General features: G+C 49.0%; 1 protein-coding gene across 8 annotated transcripts in view; it reads left to right on the top strand.

The window, feature by feature from the left end:
• The window catches only part of EHMT1 (euchromatic histone lysine methyltransferase 1), a 137,154-nt gene that overhangs the window by 53,313 nt on the left and 66,282 nt on the right, over positions 1-17,559 (top strand). For 5 of the 8 annotated variants that reach the window (XM_027615859.1, XM_027615863.1, XM_027615858.1 and 2 more), the window contains 2 exons: positions 6,722-6,788; positions 13,115-13,671. In XM_027615859.1, coding sequence (XP_027471660.1) covers positions 6,722-6,788; positions 13,115-13,671 — 624 coding nt within the window. Of the gene's footprint in view, positions 1-2,487; positions 2,508-6,721; positions 6,789-13,114; positions 13,672-17,559 lie in introns of those variants that run through there. The other 3 variants (XM_027615860.1, XM_027615864.1, XM_027615861.1) reach the window with 2 other exon arrangements.

The raw sequence follows: 17,559 nt of genomic DNA, 5'->3' as shown, positions 1-17,559 counted from the left end.
TACTTATTTGAGAGAGGGAGAGAGAGCACCAGTTGGGGTGGGGGGTGAGGGGCAGAGGCAGAGGGAGATGCAGACTCCCCGCTGAGCAGGGAGCCCGACGCGGGCCTTGATCCGATCCCAGGACCCTGAGATGATGACCCGAGCCGAAGGCAGAGGCTTCAGCAACTGAGCCCCCCAGGCGCCCCTATGATGACATTGAAAAGTAGGGACATACCACACACAGTGATGGTGCTGTACAGACTTGGGAAAGGTTGTTTTCTTTTAATCATCAAGAAAACCTAGCTGAAACCTAGATTGTGTCCACACATATCCCCATGTGGGGTAAAAATGCCAGGGCCGTCCTCTGTCCTATGTTGCTAAGAGGAGGCTGTGACGTGACCAGAACCAACACGGCCACTTGCCAGGGCTCACCTGAAGAATAGACGCCACTTTTGTGGTCTTTACATCTCTTGGCATTTCCCCTTCCCCCAGGTCTCTTGTTCTTGTTGACTTAAAAAAATAATTAGTTAAATTGGTGAGGGTATCTGAAGGCCCTGGAATGAGACTTTGTAATGTCTTTGGGTTTTTTCTCCATATTTTGTTTTCTTCTGTGTTCTGTTCTCTTATTGAAGAAATTGTTTCATTAATAATTCTTTTTTTCTTAGGAATAGGATTTCAAAGGGCAGAGAATACTGCCTTTTAAAAATGTCAGCGAAATAAATAAAGAACAATATTTTAAAAAATGGGCCTCCTGGGTGGCTCAGTCAGTTAAGTGTCCTGCTATTGATTTCAGCTCAGGTCATGATCTCAGGGTCGTGCGATTGAGCCCTGCACTGGGCTCTGTGCTGAGCATGGAGCCTGCTTTTAAGATTCTCTCTCCCTCTCCCTCTGCCCCCGCACCTCCCACCACTCATGCTCTCTCTCTCTCTCTCAAAAAAAAAAAAAAAAAGTCAACATTGCCACTTGAGAATTATAGAAACCTAGACTCCTTCTGTCTTTTGCTGACTCTCATGGACTTAGTTCAGGGTTGCTAAATTCAGCAAAGAAAAACTACAGGATGCCCAGGTACATTTGAAGTTCAGGTAAACATGCTTACACTAAAAACACAATTTGTCATATACCTGAACTTCAAATGTAACCGGACATCCATAGCTTGGGCAGCTTGCAGTGCCAGTTGCCCTGGTTGCTGGATGTGCATTTGGCCTAGTAAGTCCAGCATAGGGTCAGGTTCTGCTTCACCCCCTGGGACACATTTTTCCCCTAGATTTTTGTGTGCATTGTAATCTACCAACTTGCATTTAAGGAAAAAATTTCACAGTCTAGACAGTTTTCCTTTACATCCACATCCATGCTTCAGTGTATTAGGTGGACATTCAAAAGAGCAGAATATCATTTTCTGGAAGGTCAGATCTAACTCCAGCACATCAAATGCATGCCAGGTGGACTCCATTATTCTGTTCTGCTTTTCCAGGAAGACTTGCTCTGTTGCTGTTGTTTATAATCCATTCTGATCATATACTGGATAGACTGTACGATGCCTTCCCCTGCCCACAGTGGCGTTTCGGCCTGTGACCATCACAGCACTGTTCTAATTGGGAATTTATTATAATGTGAGCCTGGATAGGCAAGTGAAGGAACTGTTAGCGCTAGCAGTTCTGAGGCCCAGACCCTAGCTCTGGTTTCACTGCAGGTCCCCAGGCAGCCTTGGGGAGGTGAAGGGTGGGGAGTAGAAGAGGGTTCAGGGCCAGACCCCACCCCTGGGGGTCTTCTCCTCTTCCTCCATGCTCCCCTTTCCTTCTTCCCCTGTCCTGTGCCATCATCAGTGGTCACTGAATGAGCAAGGAGGATGCTGGGTTTTAAAAGTAAGACGTACAAATCAGGCAGAGATGTTGATGTTTTGTCCTTGGCTCTTAGGCTTGTCCACGGCCTGACATGTTGGTTAGTGCTTGTCAGAAGATGCCTGAATGCAATCGAATAGATCCAGAACAAAATAGTGGATATTTCTGGTATTATTTGAAAGTGTGTTACATAATGATCTTAAAACAGAGTTTTTTGGGAGAAGACGTCATGAAACTTAATTTCATGGCAGGGACATGTGGCTGACAGTGGGGACAGGAGACAGGTAGTTTGTAGGTGCATTCGTGAGTGTTCTGGGGAGGCCTGCTGTGCTGTGCTGGTCCTGGGTGCGTCTCGGGACAGTGAGAGCCCAGGGGTCTGGAGGTGTTTTTTCTTAGCAGGCCCCTGATATGGGAGGCTTGGTGTCCTTGGTGTGGGACATTGGCTTCAAGGCCAAGTGACACTCTTAAAAGCTATTTAGGACCCTCAAGGGCTCTTGTTTATGTGGGGTCTATCTACTGGTATTTACCAAAAAAGAAATTAGAACTGCAGCTTAAAAAAAACCCCATACTTTCTTAAAAATAACAAAAGCAAACATGTAACATGTTGTTTACACGTTAAGGTAAATAATTTCTATGAAAAATAACTATTTTCTAAAACAACCACCTCAGAAGAGTGGCATTGCTTTACAGGTTGGTATATCTCTTTCATGTGTGGCTTCTGACTGAGGGGATGTGTCGTTTGGTTGCAATACATGAAGAAAATCTGGCCTCACATAGGCATGTGTATTTTGAGCCTTTTAGATAATTCCGGATGTTTTGCTTGGTATAGTGTGCCAGAACCTGACAGGGCAAAGCAGCATCAATGGCCTTCCTTCCCTGTGAGGTTTAAGCCCACGGTCTGCCTTGCATCTTAACGCACCTTCTGCCCATGTGTGGTTTTAAAGATTAGGTACTGCTCATTTGGGAAACACTGGCTTACTGAGTTACGGAGATCTTCCAAATGTTGACGCATTTCATTATCCAATATCAAAAAATCATATTCTCTTAATAACATTTCCTCTGTCATCAAAAGTATATTTAAGTGTTGGGCAGCTGTCAAGCTCATGGAGGCAGACACACATTTACCAAAATTCTCATTTCCACTCAGAAACCAGAATTTTACATTGGCAGCACATACCGTTGGTTTTCTTTTAGGTCGCGGGCTCACTGTGTTTATTTTGAGAAAATGTTTGGCATATGCCCAGTCTGTGTAGCCCTAGATCTTGCCAGTTCTTCCAAATGCAGATGCCCAGTGAGTGACACAGCCCAGCCCCTGCCCCGAGCCTTTCCTGAGTGGTCAGCAGCCCTGGATTGCTGCTTGCTTACCTTTCTGCCGCTGCCTTCATGAGAAGGCCGATGGGGAGATGGCTAATCTCACTGCTTCACCAAGGGCGTTCTCAGGTGAAGTTGGCTTTACCTCCCTGAGTGCATAGCATCGAAGAATTCAGTCACTTAGAAGTTTCATTTGGTGCCACCATCTTGACTCCTGCTAAGGTGCCCAAGGAAGCACAGTGAAACAGGCAAGTGGCGTCCTAGTAATGAAGATAGCTTTGACCTCTTGGACCTGTGGAAGGGTTTTGGGACCGCAGAGAATTATTTGAGAGTGGGCGCAAGCTAGAGGTGGTTGGGATGCAGCTGTGATGGGCTGGGAGATGGGGCAAGGCCTGAGCACTCTGGACCTGGCCCTGAATTGACTGTGGGAGGTCAGGGGAGCACGGGGGTTAGAGGCCGTGGCCCTCTGCCCACCTTGCTGAGATGGATGGCCAAGACCAGACCCTGGGTCAAGTCAGGTGCTGCTGATAAGCTTAGAGGGCAGGCAGACAATGGGGGCAGGTGAGGCAGGCCAGGGCAGGAGAGGGTTTTCCTGGGTCCACCTGCAGGGGTATCAGAGGCTTAGCTCTATGGGGAGTCCAAGAGCCCATCCTTGGGCTCTGCCAGTGTTGCCACAGCTTCTCATTTCTCCACACTCTGTAAACCCAGATTCTTTGTAAACTCTCCTACTTTTAATTTTTTTTAAAGATTTATTTATTTCAGAGAGAGAGAAAATGCATGGGGGGGAGGGGAAGCAGACTCCCTGCTGAGCACGGAGCCAGCCCAGATCAAACTCCTGACCCCAGGGCTCAGTTTCTGGACCTGGAGATCATGACCTGAACCGAAACCAAGAGCCGGACGCTCAACCAGCTGAGCCACCAGGCGCCCCTAAACTCTCTTACTTTTAAACATTGATAGTTGATTAAAGGTAGAAACTTGTGTAGGGAAGCTCTGTGAAGCTGTCTCAGTAGCGGTTACTTGGTGACCTCGGATCTGCATCCGCCCTGCACCCAGGCTGTGTTTGTGCCAGCCCAGGTGTAGCCATCTGAAGCTGGAGATGGACAAAAAGCTTCTACTCAGCTGGTGGGGAAATCTCAGGGCTGGAGATAACGACGGTGGACAACTGTGCGATGTGGCACCTGGTGCTCTAGGAGTCTGAGAGTCTTGAATTTTCCTCGCTCCCTCCCTGGAACTGGTCCTGTCTTCCAGGAGCCTCAGTTCTCTTGGTGGGGAATGGTAAAGAGGAACCCACATTCTGTGCATGGTGTGCTGGTTGCTGCTGGGGTGTCCTTGCTTCTGGGCCCTTGCAGTGCCCAGAGCTTCACCTGTGCATACTGGTGTCAGCTTCCTTCCTCCCTACCATGTTCCTAGATCGAAACCCAGTATCCCCACCCTCATCCTGCTGTTAGACTCAGGCCATCCACCCACCCACCTTGTACTGTCAGGATTTCCACAGCCTCCACCCTGAGCTGGAGAGTGGCGGGACTTGAAGTCTGTGCAGAAGTTTTGCTTGGTTCTGCTGTTGCCAGTACAGGATTTTGTTACTGGTTTGGGCTTCGTATTCCGTCTTCAACCCTCTCTTGGTCTGGTGTTGATTTTGTAGGTTTTTAGCCCTTTTGAAATGGTGATGAAGACCATGTTCCTTCTTGCTAGTACACATAGGCTCAGGGCACAGAGAGCATCTGAATTTGTGAGGGTTTTGTTCTTCCCACTCTGGTCGTGGGCTGAGCTCACGTGGGCTCAGCCTCTGGGCCTTTGGACCTCTAGGCGTGCACACTGGCAGTGCCCTGCTCTGCTCCCACTCACCCTCCTGCATCCTCACTGCATCCAGGAATGCAGCAGATACTGGCTGTGCGTCTCGGCTGCTGCAGAGAATCCACCCAGGCGTATAGCTGTGCGGGAAGCGGACATGGAAGTGGACCCAGTGGCCTTTCTTGCTGGGTCCTCTTAGAAAGGCCCCAGTAATTCTGTTACCACATGCTCATCAGTTCCGTCTGCATGCCGCTCATTGCCGACGCGTTGGGGCTATGTCAGAGAACAGGACAGGCCTCTCCTGTGGAACCCAGAGTTTGCGTGTTGGTGGGGTGGACAGACAGGCTGGGTGGTGTCTGATGGTTGGGGGAACCAAGGGGGCAACAAGGCAGGGTCCAGGAGAGGCTGTCTGATAAGGTGATTGGCTTCTTGAGAGGCCACAGGGTCCAGGGGCTGGAGGCTGGGGTCAAAGTGTGGAAGGGGGAGCAGAAGCTGGGCTCTGTGGCTTTCTGCCAACAGTGAACACTTGTTTCTCCTTAGTGAGCTGGGAAGACCCTGGGGTTTGAGAAGGGACGCAGCCAAGTCTGATCCCTGCAAGGAAATATTCCCCATCTTCTGGGAGGAAGTCTCTGAGCCCCTGGATTTTTCCTTGGTGCCTGGCACTGTGAATTCTGGCTTCCTGTGGCAGGAGTGGCTAAGAGAGGGATTACAGAAGGGGGTCCGCCTTTGAAAGGGGATTCACTTTGACAACCACCAGTGGGGCCACATGTGACGCTCTAGGGAAAGGTGCGAGGGCCACAGGAGGAGCTGGGCCATGCTCATGCCCTCTCTTGTCCTGTGTACCTGGGGAGATGAAGTCAGGTCCGTCTAGGAGCTACAGGCGGGAGCATTCTGGAAGCACTGAGGAAGGAGGGGCTTCGTGGGACTGGAGGCTGCTGTGCGACCTTGAGGTGGTTTGGTGGTCCAGGGCGACAGGGTAGGGCACTGCCACTGCTCTTGGACCTTACACTTGGCGTTCAGTGAAATCAGCAGGTAGATGATTCTGTGGGTTCTGTAGGAATGTTCTGAGAATGTGTTGTGGTGTCTTTTGGAGAATGCATTCGAGATGTTAGACAGGTGTTATGGGAGTTGTGCCCTTAGATTCCGGAACTCTTAAGTGGGGAGCCTAGAGGGTCTGCATCTCCCCCCTTTTCCTTATCCATGGACTCGTGGTGGCTGCCGCTACCCCTGGAGGGACCCAGTCAGAAATGTTTCGTGTGTTTACATTTGCTTCTCCAGACTCTAAACCTCCAAAAGGCAAGAAGCTTTAAAAAGCAATCCAAGAGACCTTTTGTAATTCATGCCTCCATGTAGTAGAGCAAATATTTAATGATTCACATTTTTATTGAATTTTCTTGGTTTATCCCTTTCTGCAGTTTTTTGTAGGTTGTTAGACATTTGAAATACTTAGATGAATTCTTGTCAGCAGCAGAATGCACTTTGATATAATTTGTAGCATTCCTATAACAACCAAAACATTTGAGATTTCTAATTATGTAAGTAATGCATGAACACATTCTTATTATTAAAAAACTGTCTCCAAAAATACAGATAAGTTAGAAGTTTTCTTGGGCTGGTTTCCGAATGCCATTCCTCCTCCTGGAGGTGACTGTTATCTGTCGGCTTGAATATCCCCTAGCTGTCCACTCATCTGGTAGTGAGTTTTTGTCTGGATCCAGATACAACGTCCATCTAGAGAAATCATGGTGAATTGCTTGGTCTGCCTGCAGGTGAATCGAGGCTGATGGCTGTTTCTTCTTTAGCAGGCAGTTCCGGCGAAGGGGGAGACGAAGCAGGACTGCTGCGTGAAAACAGAGCTGCTGAGGGAAGGTAAGGGTGCAGTTTGCTCCTGCAGGAGAAGTGGCCAGAACACCGGTCGCTCTGGCATATCCTCACCCATCCCCGGCTCCTGACTTGTTTGCTCTCACCTGGGTTGCTGTATGGCTTCCCATCTCCCATTCCCAGATGGACACAATGGCACACACACAAGATCTGCTAGAGAAGGGAACCTTTACCAAAAAGTGAAAAGCAAACACCTTGTAGATCCTTGTCTTAAGTGCACCCAGAAAACTCAAGAGTGACAAGGGCCACGTGGATGTTTATGGCAGCTTTATTCTTATCACTCAAAGCTGAAACCACAACCTGTGGCGCATATGGTGGGCGGCGTTCAGCAAACCAGGAGAAGGAACAGCTTCATTCTCACAGCAACACAGGTGATACTGAGCCTGTTTTGCTAAGTGAAGGAGGCCGGACCCACAGGCCATGTGCTTTGTGACTCCATTTGTATGACATTTTGGACAAGGTAAAACCAGAGGCTGGGAAAACAGCAGATTTGCCAGGAGGTGCAGGGAGGCTGGAGAGGGCAAGCCCTGTGAGGAGCTGTAGTGGGAGGCACTCTACTCTGTTGGTTAGGGCTGTGGAACACACCGTGACAGGTGAGTCCCACTGTGTCACACGAGCTACGTGGGGGCTGCTGAGAAGTTCATTTTGGAGAGCCGCATCGTGACTGGACACCATGAGGCTGATGGCTCAGGAGTGGTGCAGACACTGGATTTCGCTTGGCTGTGTCTGTCAGGGGAGATGAGCGAGCAGCCCTGCACTGCCGCGTGGCCGCTGGAGCTGAGCGGATGAGCAACATATCATCCCGTCATCCTCCCAGCTGCCTGTAAGGTTAGCGCAGGAGGAACCTGCCCGAGATCATGGCACTGTCCTCCTCACTGACGTTGGGCGCTGCTCCAAGCACTTTGGGTGTTCTGGCTGCATCCCAGCCCAATGATGTGTGGTTCTGTCTCTCTTCTAAAGAGGGGGAGCTGAGACAGGGTGCACTGCTGGGTTCAGGTCACCCAGGCTGTCAGACTGGCAGCTAGACCCCTGGTCGCGTGCAGGTAGCGCTGGCCGAGGCTACTGAGACCACCACATGCTCATCAGCAGGAGAGATGAGGACTGTGCTCCGATGGGCTCGTCTCACCAGGCCCTGCAGGTCGGCCTGCAGTGTCCCAGCACGGACCTGTGTGTCTTGTGGGTGTCAGCCTCTTGAGTGCCCTGGATGCAACCCTGCATGGCCTGGTGGAAGAAGGCCGCCTTGCAGCCCATGCTGGTGGTTGCTCGTCTTTGCCTTTCCCGAGCTGTAGTGGGGCCACCCAGCATGCATTGCTGCAGCCCTGTCTGCTTCCCAGGCGGTCCAGGAGCTGCTGTGATACCTTTTCACACCCACATAGCCACCTTTTCCCGTGACCACCATGTACACGTCCAGGGGCCACTGTGGGTGAAGGTGGAGCGCAGGCACCCCAGCGGTCCAGGCCATAGGGCAAGGCTGCCCTTGTAAGTGCATGACTTGGTTCATAAACACATGTTTGTAGTAGAAATGCTCCAATTCTAGTAGAATTCTGGGGACTCTTGGGAGCAGGCTGGGTCTAGAGACTGGGCGGTGCCTGCTTTGCTTCCTAGGACTATTTCTAAACCCTCCTCTCTCCCTGTTGAGAATCCTGCTCTCTGGAGGGACCCCAGCTCAGGTCTGACCCAGCCAGGCACTTTCCTGGTGGACTGCAGGGCCTCTGGGTACTTCACCCAGCCTGCCAGCTCCCTCGTGCTACGCCCCCTGGCCAGCCGTGGGACTTGCCACATCCCAGAGCTGCCCCCACGCTGGTCTGCCCACACCTTCGTTCTTGGGAAGAAGACCAGCCTCAGGGTTTCTTCCTGGTGCTGTGCTTCCCTCCACTCCTTGAGGTATTCTCTTCCATGGGCACCCATGGTCTCCAGCTCTTCTTCCTTCCCTGCCTCCTCCCCACCCCCCGCCCCCAGCCTTTTCTAATAGAAGTTGTGGATAAATAATGCCAGGTGCCCATTTTCCTCTCTCATACACTGCCCCTGAACCAAGGCCTTGACTCCTCCTTTTGAGGAACCGTTAGACTGCACATTTTACACTCCCACCAGCAATGTGGGAGGGGTCCATTTTCTCCACTTCCTGCCAACACTTGTTGCTACCTGTCGTTTTCATGATAGCCATCCTGGTGGGTACAAAGTGGTGTCCCATTGTGGTTTTGATGTGCATTTTCCAGATGATTAGTGTTGTTGAACATCTTTTCATGTGCTTATTAGCCCTTTGTATCTTTTTGGAGACGTGTCAGTTTGGATCCTTTTCCTGTTTTTTAAATTGGTTATTGATTTGTTGAATTGTCAGAGTTCTTGATGTATTCTAAATACAAGTTCCTTATCAGATATGTGGCTTGCAAATATTTTCTCCCGTTCTGTGGCTTGTCTTTTCACTTGTTCGACAGCATCCTTTGAAGCACAGAAGTTTCTATTTTTTTTTTAAGATTGATTTATTTGAGAGAGCACGCGCTGACGTGCACGAGCCGGGGGGAGGGGCAGAGGCAGAGGGAGCAGCAGACCCCCCGCTGAGCAGGGAGCCCGATGCGGGGCTTGATCCCAGGACCCCCCCAAGATCATGACCTGAGCCGAAGGGAGACACTTCACCGACTGAGTCCCCCAGGCGCCCTGTATGTTTAGTCTTGTAGGAAACCGCCAGACTGTTTTCCGAAGCCACGGCACCACTTGACATCACAGCCATGGTGTGTGGCAGTGACATCCTGTCCTGGTCTGAGGTTTTTTTTTAAATTTTTTTTAATTTTTAAAGATTTTTATTTATTTATTGAGAGAGGGAGAGAATGAGAGAGAGCATGAGAGAGGGAGGAGGGTCAGAGGGAGAAGCAGACTCCCTGCCGAGCAGGGAGCCCGACGCGGGACTCGATCCCAGGACTCCAGGATCATGACCTGAGCCGAAGGCGGTCGCTTAACCGACTGAGCCACCCAGGCACCCCCGAGTTTTTAATTACACCCATCAGTGGGTGTCAGGTGGGATCTCCGTGCTGGTGAGATTTGCTGTTTAAATTTTGAGGAGTTTTTAATCTTGATGAAGTCCAATTTATCACTTTGCCTTTTAGGGATTGTGCTTTGGTGTCCAGGATGATACGCCTTGCCTAGCCCTAGATCCTGAAGATTTTTTCAGGTTTTTTTTCCTTGAAGTTTCATAGTTTTACATTTTACATTTTTGTTTTTTTCTCCATTTTGAGTTAATTTTTATAGGTTCATTTCTATAATCAGTCTTTCAAAACTCAGTCATTGGTTCCCGCAGTTTGTAGATTACTATGGATTTTCTACCCAGGATCACATCGGTTACAAATAAATTTTGCTGCTTCTTTCTGACCTGAATGCCCTTTGTTACTTTTTCTTGCTTGCTTGATTGCTCTGGCCAGAACCTTCAGAATAATGGATATTAGTAGTAATGGTAGACAGCCACCGTTCGGGCCTCTGAGAGGAAGAGTGCCGTTCCCTTCTTTACCCAGCCTCTCACAGCAGGCCGACCCCACGGGGTGGGCTTTCCCACGCCCGGCATGCCTCCGGCTCTCTGCGACACCTGCTGGGCAGCCTGCAAGTCAACTCAGTTTTGACCCCACAGGTTAGGGGCTCGGTCCCACCAGACTCCCCCCACTTCAGACGCCAGCCCCAAGGAGAGGGTCCCCAGGGTGCACACAACTTGCTGCACAAGGAACTGGCTATGAATTGGAGGTTCCCACAACCCCTTCCTCGAGTTCACAGAACTCTGGGAAACATGTATGCTCTGTCACTGGTGTGTTATAAAGGGCATGAGTCAGGAAGAGCCCAGTGGAAGTGATGCATAGGGCCGGGTATGGGGGGGGAAGGTCACGGAGCCTCTGTGCCCTCTCTGGGTGCACCACCCTCCCCACGTGGGTGTGTTCACCCACCTGGAAGCTCTCTGAACCCCGTAGTGTAGGGATTTCTGTGGCGGCATCATCACGTAGGCGTGATGGATTACTAATTCAGTCTGCAGCCCCTCCCCTCTCTGGAGGATGGGGGTAGGGCTGAAAGGGCCCAGCTTCTGACTGTGGCTTCGTCTTTTCTGGTGACCAGCCCCATCCAGAGTCACCTCAGGAGCTGTCAGGAGCCACGGGCAGAGACCACATACCTGTATCTTGTTACATCACACTGTGTAATCACATTTATCTTCCCTTGTTTCTGTTATAAGTTATGCTTTTTTTAGTATATGTGCTGCCGAAACTTGAGCACATATAAGTTATGCTTTTGGTGTGTAACAAAATTTCCCTGTTTCTAGGCCACAGATCTGTTTTCTACATTTTCCCTTGTTAACTTTTGAGTTTTTCAGACTACCTAGGATAAGTGTTTCCCAGACGCAGATGTGTGGATTAGCCTCCAGAGGTCTCGGTGAGGCCCAGATGTGTGGAACCCAGCTTCAGAGATTCAGAACCAGCAGGTCCAGGCGTGGCCTGGGAAATCTGCCTTCTAGCCAGCAGTCGGTGCCCTGGACCCCACTGTGCCTACTGGACACCCCAGCCCCCTTGTGCTGGTGTTGTGGGGAGGCCTGTTGCATCCTTCTCTGATTCAGGGATTCTGTCTCCCTGTGCCTTTACTCTTTTCCATGATTTACTTTGCTGTTTGGGAAAATCTGTCCCTCTACGTTTTAGAACAAGGTGGTGGAGTTTCTCATGTACTGATGGAATTTTGACTGGGTATCACTGAACTTACAGATTAAATTAGAGGCAGCTTAACACTTCACTTCATACTTTTGTCATCCCATTTAAGACCATGTTTTCATTTAAAATCTTTTTCTCCATAGAGGCCTTGAGTAATCTTGTCCAAAATTTTGTATTCTTTATAGTTTTTCCTGCTTTTGCAAATAGTATTTTTTCCCTTCTCATATTTTCAAGTTAATGCCAGTGTAGGAAAATGCCCTTGAGTTTTGTAGCTTGAGTTTGAAGTGAGCAGTCTCCCTGTACTCTTATGTTTTAATTGCTGATTGATTGCATTTTTAAAATAAATGATGGTTTTGGTGCAGAGGCCAGAGTTCTTCCCTTTGTCTCCAGTGCCTCTCATTTCTGTGTTCCCTCTTGTGCCAGCTGGTGCATCTGTTTTTGTGTGAGATGTTTGGGGCATTTCTGATCTCACATTGAATTCTTTCTTTCTTTTTTAAGATTTTATTTATATATTTATTTGAGAGAGCGAGAGTGCATGCATCTGCGTGCGAGCAGGGGGAGGGGCTGAGGGGGAGAGAGAAACTTAAGCAGACTCCACACTGACAAACAGACGAAACTCTGTCCTTGCAGACCTCACACTCTAGGGCAGAGGAACAGACGGTTAATATAATGACGGGGTCTCCTGTGGGAGTCACAGTAAAGGGACTGGGATGGGTGGAGTCTTGAAGTTGACCGAAGCTCTCTGTGCATCCAGTGGTGTGATCATGGGTTTTCTGCTCTAGTCTCTCAGTGACGTTAGGTTATTTGTAGATCTTCTGATATAAAATACGTTTGTTTATGACTGGTTCTGGGAAAGGTCTGTCGAGTTGACCTCAGAGACCGAGCTTTTGTAGAGAAGAGGCTTGTAGTCCGGGTATTTGTAATGGGCCTTCTGGCTGATGTATTGAAAATATGACCCTTTTTCTTGGTTTATTACCCATTTTCTTTACGTTTGTTCTTGTGAGGGTACTTCTGAGGCCTGGCTTTCTGTCTTTAAACCATGCTCAGTTTTATTTTACGGTGGTGTGTTTGTTCCTGATGGATGTGCAAATCTGTGTAATGGGTTTTGAGATCTTGCTATCTTTTAAAAATTAATTTACTCAACAAATGGGGAGTCTTTATCTTGTGCTTCTGGTTTTAGACTGTGTCCCCCGAGGTAGGACTACAGGCCCTGGCTGTACCTCACACACAGGATGGACAGATAGCTGACACACCAAGCTCCGGGTGGATTGCCCTGTTCAGGGTTTGGCCTTCTCCAAACTTTAACCAGTTGATTTTCAAAGTTAATGACTTAAGACATCATTTCATTTTTTTTTTTTTTTTAGATTTTTAAATTATTACTTTTAAGTAAGCTCTGCACCCAGCATGGGGCTTGAACCCACAACCCTGAGATCAAGAGTTGCATGCTTTTCTGACTGAGCCAGCCAGATGCCCCAAGACATCATTTTATATTTAATTTGTTTGAACTTAAGTCCTTGTACATGAAATGAGATGACTTTTCCTTGGATAGTTTTATGTAAACCACTCAAGGAATGCTAACTGTGTGTGGGTTATGTCATGACAGGGCAGGGCCACAGCCTCTGATACCGTCTCCTCTGTTCACAGAGCTCTCTATGGCAGCTGATGGAGGCTCAGCAGAGAAGCAGGGAGGAGAGGCCCCTGTGGCCGCAGACAGTGAAGCCAACGGGTCCTGTGGAAAGAGCGAGGCTAGTGGTCACGTGACTGCAGCACAGCACACTCAGGAGAACACAGTGGTCAGCCCACAGGAAGGTACCAACAGACTAGCCCGGATAGCTGAAAATGGGGTTTCAGAAAGAGACAGTGAAACGGGGAAGCAAAACCACATCAACACAGATGACTTCACACAGACTTCTGTCATCGGGAGCAATGGGTACTTCTTGAATAAACCACCCCTGCAGGAGCAGCCCATGCGGATTACCAGCACTTTGGCTTCCTCGCTTCCTGGTCATGCTGCGAAAACCCTTCCTGGAGGTTCTGGCAAAGGGAGGACTCCCAGTGCTTTTTCTCAGACGCCAGCCACAGCGCCGGCCAAGCTCGGGGAAGCAAGTAAAGACGCAGAGGACAAGAAGCCCACGGCCCCTGGTGCCGACGTCAAGGTTCACAGGGCACGGAAGACCATGCCAAAATCCATCCTGGGCCTGGTAATGCGATCCCTGTTGGGACGGGGCGGCTCTCGTGTGTTTCGTGCTATTTCCTTCCTGTCTGTGTGTTCTCTATTGTCACAGTGACGGCAGATGGACTCCGTGCGTGAAGGAGAAAGGCCAGTAAATGGCAGTGGTCACCCAACAGGTGGTTGTCTCTGGGCCTGGGAAGATTAGGAGGGGCTGCTGACAGTTCAGGCGTGAACGATAAGCAGATGATCCCTCTCAGCCCACTTCTGGGCTTTAGGCTGCTTCTAGGTGCCTGTTGCCCACTAAGACAAGATGCATCAGATGCTTGCACAGAGACCTCCCCTCTTCTGCTTTGGGCCTGGGGGCTTTCATTGCAGCTTGGGAAGACTGAGTGCTGACTCTCTCAGGAAATAAGGAGCCCATGAAGTTGGCTAGGTTCTTGATGTGACAGAAGGAAGGGACGAGGGCACATTGAGGACATGCCCGTGCCTCTGTTTTCACGCCAGGCTCCTGGGCGCAGGGAACAGGCACGAGAACCCAGCATCATGCTGGGTGAGGTGGCTTTGGCCATCGGCAGGCATTCTGTGCCTGTGCCTGGTGCGTTTTCTCAGAATGTCCACGGTCTTTTTTTTTTTTTTTAAAGATTTTATTTGTGTATTTGTCAGGGAGAGAGAGAGAGCGCGCACAAGCAGGGGGAGCAGCAGGCCGAGAGAGAAGCAGGCTCCTGATGTGGGACTCGATCCCAGGACCCTGAGATCATGACCTGAGCCGAAGGCAGATGCTTAACCGACGGAGCCCCGCAGGCGCCCCACAGTCGTGTTTTCCCTCCCAGTTCTCTGTTGATCTGGCTGGGCATGAGTTCTAGGTCTGTTAGGTGTGTTCCCTGGGGATTTCTTGTACCTGGCATTCCTGGTGAGCATACCAAAGCTAGTCTGACTGTGTGGCATTAGTAGGTCATGTGCGGTTTCCTCTCTGCAACCTTCCAGGGCTGCACGAACAGGCCTTTCCCCACGGGCCCTGTCAATCTGAGATGTATGTCTTTCCGCAGTTCTAGAAAAATGCTTTGTGCAGTTTTTCTTTCTGTGGAGCTCTTGACGTGCTTTGATTTCTTCTTTAGCACTTTACATTCTTGCTACTCATTCTATATATTGATGATTTTACTTTTGACATTTTTTTTTCATACCCAGTATCTCTCATTAGTTTATTCAGTTACATTTTGTTTTATCCTTCAAAAGATGTTAGTTACAATTCTTTTATTGTCTCTGCTATGACTCCTGCTTCCTTAGGTGGGAGTTTGTGTTGATGTTTCTCCCCAGGGGTGTGCTCATCTTTCTTTCTGTGGTTTTGATGGGTTGACAATGCAGTGCGTTCCACTGCATTTCCTGTAGCTGCCGGCAATGATTGTGGGGACCAAGGGTGCACCGTGGGGCTGCACTGCTGACCGCCCCATGCTGTTGGGCCCCTGGAGCTGCTGTGGCATCCCTGCGCTAGGATAGCCAGGGCTCGGCAGCCCGACTCCCGTGTCTCACCGTGTGGGCCTTGCCCCTCCTGGTCTGTCCGGCCCTAACTTGGTTTCCACCGTTTGCAGTATTCTTGTGTACGTTGCACAACTTGAAAAAACCTTTTTAATAATTAGGAATTCACAGGCAGCTGCACAAATAGTACAGAGAGACCCCATGTATCCTTCACCCGGTCTCCCCCAGGGTAACATTTTACACAGCTAGAGCACAGTGTAGATTTCTGTGAACACCTAGCACCAAACAGCTCCCAATGCCTCCCTCTATCCCCACCCACCCTGTCCCCAAGCCCCGTTCTCCATCTCCACAGCCGGGTCACGTCAGGTGTTCTCTAAGAACGTGGGGCCTTTGAGAGCAACTCTGTTCCTGTGGGACTGAGCACATTGTGTCAGTGGCTCCTTTCCTTTTCATGCTGAGGGCTTTTCTGTGGTGTGTATGTCCCAAAACTTAACTGCTCACAGGTTCAAGGGCATTTGGGGGTTTTCCAGTTTGGGGCTGTTATATTAAAGTTACTCTGGACATTTATATACAGATTTTTCTTCTCTCTCTCTCTTTTTTTTTAAAGATTTTATTTATTTATTTGACAGAGAGAGACACAGTGAGAAAGGGAACACAAGTAGGGGGAGTGGGAGAGGGAGAAGCAGGCTCCCCGCAGAGCAGGGAGCCCAATGCAGGGTTAGATCCCAGGACCCCGGGATCATGAGCTGAGCCGAAGGCAGACGCTTAACGACTGAGCCACCCAGGCTCCCCTTGTCTTTGCTCAGATTTTTCTTTAGACAGAAATTTTCATTTCCCTGGGTTAAATATCCAGGAATATAATTGCAGGGTCATATGTTAATTGGATATTTAGCTTTATAAGTAACTGCCAAACCAGATTCCCAACATGTTGCATTCCCAGAAGCAGGGTATGAGCAGTTCGGTTTCTCACATCGTTGCTGGCATTTAGCATCGCCACTAGTTTTTATTTTAGCTGTGACACCTCATCATGGTTTTAATTTGAACACTCCTAATGGCCAGTGATGCTGAACATCTTTTCGTGTGCTTATTTGCCATCTGTATGTCCTTTTTCGTGAAATGTCTTTCATACCTCTTGCCCATTTCACAACTAATTGTTTTGTGAGCTTTCAGAGTTCCGGGTATGAGCCCTTCACCATGGACCCGTTTGCAGACTTTTCTTGGTCTGCGGCTTGTCCTCACCCTCCCAGTAGGGTCTTTCCTAGAGGACAGGTATCTCATTCTGACCAAGTCCACGTCATCAGTGTTTCTTTCTTTTATGGCTTGTGCTTTTGGCATCATGTCTATCAACTCTCCACCTGGCCCTGGGTCTCAAGATTTTTCTGTAATTTTTAATGAAGTTTTTTATTTTTATAAATATATGGTCTATTTTGAGTTAGTTTTTGTATTAGACATCAGGTTTAGAATAACATCATTATTTTTGCCTGTCATTTTTTGGCTTACCATTATCAATTTTAAAATGCAAGTCAGAAACTTTACATTATTCATCTGTCTCCTTGAAATTATACTTTTATTCTGTTCTCATTTCCAGGACTGTATTCTAATAAATGTTTGTCCTTGGGGATCTTTTATTGTCACTCTGTCATATTCCTCTGAGGAAAAAAAGGCAATTGGAAATTTAACTTCAGGAAATTTCTCTGACCATATAGGCTTATCCAAGTGTTAGCTGTGTGCTGAGTTATTATAGTTGTTAACGATGTGCAGTTAATTGTCACACATACCATTTGAGTCAGCTGTAAGGACAGAGGACAGGAGGGTGCTGAGACTTCAGAAGTGGTTCCCTGAAGACCACCCCTGCCTGCCGCACACCTGGGAACGTCATCTGCCCCTGGGGCCCCCCGGGAGGGCGGAGGGCACAGTGACGTAGCGACAAGTCCAGGCAAGTCCAGGCAGTGGGGTCCCCGAGGGCCCCTCTGATATGGAGCCCCCGGCTCCAGACCTGGCCTCTCCTGCCTTAGAGTTCCCTGCTCCCCAAATCCAGTTCAGTCTTGTTTGGTTTTCTTGGGAGACCTTCTTTTATTGAAAATTGTGTTTTAAAATCAGTCATTCCAGTGATGAGTGTTGCAGGCTTATGATAATAAAACCATTTTGTTTGTAAGAGTTTAAAAATGAAGGCATGTTCTTGCCGATATCCCCTGGCAGTGTGGAGCCTCCTTCTCACCCAGTGTTGGTCCTGTCAGAAAGCACCAGCACAGGGTGCAACTCATTCCCTGTTTGGGCAGAGAAAGCAGAAGCTTCTGGAAGGGAACCTTTTCCCCTTGCATTGAAATGTTTGTTACTGTGTCCTGTGTTGCAGACTGTCTCCCTAGTTGAATTGTGCAAGCTCCTTTGGGCCTCAGCATGGTGGCCCTCCAGCCTTCTCCCTTTTCTTTTCTTCTTTTTTTAA

The sequence above is a fragment of the Zalophus californianus genome, chromosome 13 (assembly GCF_009762305.2).
Source record: "Zalophus californianus isolate mZalCal1 chromosome 13, mZalCal1.pri.v2, whole genome shotgun sequence".
Lineage (NCBI taxonomy): Eukaryota > Metazoa > Chordata > Mammalia > Carnivora > Otariidae > Zalophus > Zalophus californianus.
The sequence above is the reverse complement of the archived record's forward strand: the minus strand, read 5'-3'. Positions and strand labels throughout refer to the sequence as shown.